The following is a 5,661-nucleotide window of genomic DNA, read 5'->3' as shown; positions in this document are numbered from 1 at the left end:
GTTTGAGTGGAAATCATTATGAGGTTCACGCCCAGTGAAATGAAGGGAATTAGCATGTGAGAATACGAAGTGCTTACAGCAGCACTTCTCGACCACAAAACTGCCATGGCCACTGCTTTGCGTGCAGTTTCCAAGTCCCCTTTGCTCACTGTTGGTGTTTCTAAGTGCACTTTTGTGGGTCCTCCAGTGTTGAGAGGAGTAATTCAGGGCTTTTCTACACATAGGTGTGTTTGAAGGTTGCATTTTAGGGATCCAAAGTAAAGTAAAAGTTTTGTTTGTGCTGGGAAAGGTTATGTTCAGAGAAACCTGTTGAATGATATCAGGCGGAATGACCAGGGACACCCAGAGTCCCTCTCCTCTGGGATTATACTTTCAGTTCAGTTCAGTCCAGTCTCTCAGTCGTGTCCGACTCTGCGACCCATGAACTGCAGCATGCCAGGCCTCCATCACCAGCTCCCAGAGTTCACCCAAACCCGTGTCCATTGTGTCGGTGATGCCATCCAACCTTCTCATCCTTTGTCGTCCCCCACTCTTCCTGCCCTCAGTCTTCCCAGCATGGGGGTCTTTTCAGATGAGTCAGTTCTTCGCATCAAGTGGCCAAAGTATTGGAGTTTCAGCTTCAACATCAGTCCTTCTAATGAATACCCAGGACTGATTTCCTTTAGGATGGACTGGTTGGATCTCCTTGCAGTCCAAGGGATTCTCAAGAGTCTTCTCCAACACCACAGTTCAAAAGCATCAATTCTTCTGCGCTCAGCTTTCTTTATAGTCCAACTCACATCCATACACGACCACTGGAAAAACCATAGCCTTGACTAGACAGGCCTGTGTTGACAAAGTAATGTCTCAACTTTTTAATATGCTGTCTAGGTTGGTCATAACTTTCCTTCCAAGGAATAAGCTCACCATCTGCAGTGCTTTTGGAGCCCCCCAAAATAGTTAGCCACTGTTTTCCCCATCTATTTGCCATGAAGTGATGGGACCAGATGCCATGATCTTAAGTTTTCTGAATGTTGAGTTTTAAGTCAACTTTTTCACTTTCCTCTTTCACCTTCATCAAGAGACTCTTTAGTTCTTCTTCACTTTCTTCCACAAGGGTGGTGTCATCTGCATATCTGTTATTGATATTTCTCCCAGCAGTCTTTTTTTTTTTTTTTTTTTTTAAGGGACTCTCAAGAGTCTTCTCCAACACCATCCCAGCAATCTTGAATCCAGCTTGTGCTTCTTCCAGCCATGTTTCTCAAGATGTACTCTGCATATAAGTTAAATAAGCAGGGTGACAATATACAGCCATGACATACTCCTTTACCTATTTGCAACCAGTCTGTTGTTCCATGTCCCAAATGTTGCTTCCTGACCTACATACAGATTTCTCAAGGCAGGTCAGGCGGTCTGATATTCCCATCTCAGAATTTTCCTCTGGCAGAAACTCTGCTGACTCTTTGGGACTCAAGAAGTTTAAAGGCTGGCCTCTTCCCGTGGCGGGGAGGCCTTGGTGGTAAACCAGTTTGGGTCAGTTTTAGCCCCTGTAGCTCAGCATCAGCCTGTCTTCCCACTCCCAACCCCAAGTTGGTCACTGTGCCAGTGTTTCTGGAGCTGCCTGTTGGCATCAGATTGAGCCCTTAAAGGGCCTTGTCCTCCAAATACTGGGATTTTTGATTGGCAGTTGCTGCTTCTGATGGATACCTGTAAACAGATGGATACCTGCCAGTGGAATTTGAAGGGCCAGTGCTTATTTCTTTTTCCCCTGCATTTTTTCCTTTTTTACCCTTTTGAGAGCTAGAGATTTAAGAATTATGACTTCAAAAAGCACTGCCCGCTCAGGAATTTAGTAGGTCAACATGTTGACAAAAAAAAAAAAAACACATTTTGAAAAAGAACTGAGACCTGAAGACCTCAGAAGGCACAGATATCCACAACTAAGAATTCCCGTACAAAAATAGTGTGGAAAATGTGGTCCATTAAAGGAAAAAAACTAGGAAACCATCCTTCAGGAAGACCAGATGGCAGACTTACTAGACAAAGACTATAAAACAGCTGCTTTAAAGCTGTTGAAGAAGATACAGGAAGATGGAGACAGAAAAAACAATGCATGAACAAAATAGGAATATCAATAAAGTTTAATAGATGGTACCTTGTTCTGTACCTGTTGTCAGTGCTTTGTCCAGAATCTAAATATAAGATACCACTGCCCACACAGCAAGCAGTAGCCATTGTAGTTACCAAGTTTTTTGTAAGCTAAAGAACTAGAAATAATATAAACGCATTGTGAATGCATTTACCATGCTTAAGCTACCACAGGACTTTTCACCTATTACTGTATTGAAGTTGTAACAAATAAACAGTATCAAAATGTGGTAATTTATCTTTATTTTTATTGTTAGGTAAAGTTAACATTTGCCACAGTTTTGCCTGAAATTAATAGCATTCAAGGATAATAAAGCAGTCTTAAGGTCTCAAATGTGAAAAATCCATGGCAAGAGTTTAAAAAAGTACTATTAGTCAAGGTACAGTTCAAATAATCATACATATTCCATAACCCAAATCTATTTAACATGAATATTAACCTGTTTTTGTTAATTTTCCTATGACATGGCCTGACTGCAGACAAGTCCTCCAGAAGACATTTAGCATATGGTGTCACTGGGGCTGCCATGGGGGGAGGGGTGCCAAAGGCATTTTTTGGGTAGAACCTAAGGATGCTGCCATACAAGGCAAAGGATGAACCTTCAAAAAGAATTATCCAGCCTAAACTGCAGTGCCAGTTAAAAGAGCCTGTTGTTGAGTATGACTCAACTGACCCAAGTTCCATTTTACAAATAGTCTGTGTTCCTAGTAATTCTGAAAACCAGACTTTACTAATTGGCATGGACTATTTAAATAACTTCACCTAGCCAATGTCCCTACCAAAATCAATGTTAGACTTTTAAGTATCAAAAATACTTCCAGAATGATTAAACCACAAAATTAACTTTCAATGACAAAAATCATGTCATTTAATTCCTTGAACTGCTCTACTATATTTTATCTCTTAACATGGAAAGTTAAACTGCAATGTTTTGAAGTAGATAAGCAAATAGCTTCCATTGCACATTTTTCTGGACCATGATAAAAGTTAAAAGATATGTCAAGCACCTGGAAGAGAGTAAAGTGTATACAAGTCTTCTGAAAATGTTTATCACAATATATAAAAAATGAACACCACGTGTTTGTTTAAATGTGTCATAACCATCTGTTTAGACAGGTTAAGTTTATTTTGCTCTTTGTATAATCTCTCAAATTTTTTTTTATAAATTGCACATATATATGGGGTGTATGACATAAAATCAAGAATTCTTTTCTATACAAATTCTGGTTGTAAAGTATCAGTATTTCCAAGGATAGTTCCAGTGGGGAACCAGATTTTTTTAAAGTTCATTTTAAGTTTACTAACTATAGAAATTCTTCAGTACTTTAGTAACCATTCATCTCCACTTTTACATCCTGTGTATTTTCTCATGGTCAACAAACAGATTCAAACGATTTAAGTTATCCCACCACTTAAAGAGAAAAGTATCTGCAATAATTTGAAACCATGGGGTTATCTTAATTTCACCATGGGCCGCCTTTCCTAGAAGTTCTTCTAATTCTTCCTTTGTTACGTAGCAATAGCTTTTAATCTCATTGGGGTCTGGATTCAAGGTCACATTCTTCTTTACCAACAAAATGTAGTCAATTTCATGTTCTCCCCAGATACTATCAGATTGAGCCTTGTAGTGAATTCGTGTTAGATAATTAATTTCCTCTGGAGGAACCTAGGGTAAAAAAAAAAGAAAAACCTCCAAAACATCAACAAAAAAATAATCTAAATCAACCTACTACATTTCAGTAATACCTTGAACACAGAACTAGTTTTAGAATGATAATTTTTGAAACATCAATTTCCTATTACTACACGGAATACATAAAGTATATATACTGTGAAAGTGAAAGTCTCTCAGTCCTGTCCAACTCTTTGCGACCCCATGGACTACTATACAATCCACTGAATTCTCCAGATCAGAATACTGGAGTGGTTAGCTGTTCCCTTCTCCAAGGGATCTTCTCAACCCAGAGATTGAACCCAGGTCTCCCTCATTGCAAGCAGATTCTTTAAGAGCTGAGCGACCAGGGAAGCCCAAGAATACTGGAGTGTGTAGCCTATCCCTTCTCCAGGGGATCTTCCCAACCCAGGAAAACATGTATACTTGAAATAGTACTAAATAGTTTCAAGGCTGAAATTTTTCCCAAAGGACCAAAAAATAGAAGATTTATTGAAAAATGTGTATTAAAGAAAATAGGAGAGTCACGCAAACTAGAAGTGTGACATTCCCCCTCGCATCTTAATTTATAGCAGGAAAAAAAATTCCCATTTTAACTAGATAAGAGAGATACTTTTATTTATTCAGGTCTTATTGAAAGGGGACAATTCCAGGAACAAGAGGATAATTTCAATTCACCCAATCCGGTCTGTAGTTTACAAGAAAATATTCATCTTTGGTCAATTATAAAACAGTCAACTTTACATACCGGTTAATAGATCAACCCATTGTGGTAGAGTTAAATATCTACAAGTATTATGAAGTCAAAATTTAACTTATTTAATGGGCTTTTTTGGGGCCTGAAAATAACCAAGTGATACAAAGCAGAGAGCTACACTTGAATTTAAAGTTTTACTAAAATTGTTTTAATGTATTCTAAATACATTTCAGCTGGTATGGTGGGTTACCTCTTCCATGGGAATTCCGAGTTCGGCCTTTAACCGCCTCTGTGCTGCTCTTCTTACTCCAATAGCATCATTTTCTTCCAGCTCACTTGGGTTGCTTAATGGGTGACTACAGCAAGTATTAGTAAAACACCCTGGAACATGTTAATGTTTATAAATATACAGAGATAAACTTCTTCTGAAAAATAGGAAGATTAAGAAAACTAAGTTTAAAAAGTAACAAAAATAAAATGATTCTGGAGAATTTAAAATCTGTTATAACGGGCTACCAGCGACCATTTTGTGAAAGACACAGGCAGATGTACATTTTTATGAATGCTTTAACCCAAACGGTTAAACGGTCTTGTGTATAAGACACAAATGATCACAGACACATCTATACATACCCAGCAGCTCTTATCCTTTACTGCTGCTTTATTAGGTTGCATCCACCGTACAAGCTTCTCGTGTGAAGAAAATAAAACTCAGCAACTGACTAGAATTTTCTGATCTCGGCTACCAGAGATAGCCGAGACACGTGACAAATCAAATCAAAGCACGTACAGCTGCCAACAACACACAAAGGGTGAGCACTTGCCTGGGAAGGTAATCTTAGCGTCAGACCTCTGCTGCAGCAGCAGCTTGTTCTCGGTGTTAAACAAGAAGACACTGAAAGCTCGGTGCAACAGCCCTGACGGCGAGAGAGATGCGATGCCCTGAGTCTCTGTCTGGGGCTCGCAAGGGCTCGGGCGGCCGGAGGGGGCGACGTGGTATTCCCGCCCTCCCTGCGCCCGAGGACCCCGGCCCGCCGCCCGCCGCCCTCGCGGGCACCTCTCTCGATGTTCTCGTTCAGGTGGCAGTTCTTCTTGGTCTCTGCCCCGATCCTCCGGTCGTTCTCGTCGACGAGGATGCACATCTCCGCCATGAGCTGCACCTGC

General features: G+C 40.1%; 1 protein-coding gene across 1 annotated transcript in view; it reads right to left on the bottom strand.

The window, feature by feature from the left end:
- Positions 1-2,353: 2,353 nt before the first annotated feature.
- IDI1 (isopentenyl-diphosphate delta isomerase 1) overlaps positions 2,354-5,661 on the bottom strand; it is a 7,378-nt gene continuing 4,070 nt past the window's right edge. The window contains exons 4-7 of the mRNA XM_010836620.1: positions 5,555-5,657; positions 5,322-5,414; positions 4,748-4,878; positions 2,354-3,794 (exon numbers count right to left, since the gene is read on the bottom strand). Coding sequence (XP_010834922.1) covers positions 3,477-3,794; positions 4,748-4,878; positions 5,322-5,414; positions 5,555-5,657 — 645 coding nt within the window. The 3' untranslated portion in view covers positions 2,354-3,476. The remainder of the gene's footprint in view (positions 3,795-4,747; positions 4,879-5,321; positions 5,415-5,554; positions 5,658-5,661) is intronic.

Source organism: Bison bison, unplaced genomic scaffold (genome assembly GCF_000754665.1).
Source record: "Bison bison bison isolate TAMUID 2011002044 unplaced genomic scaffold, Bison_UMD1.0 scf7180017864063, whole genome shotgun sequence".
NCBI lineage: Eukaryota > Metazoa > Chordata > Mammalia > Artiodactyla > Bovidae > Bison > Bison bison.
The sequence above is the reverse complement of the archived record's forward strand: the minus strand, read 5'-3'. Positions and strand labels throughout refer to the sequence as shown.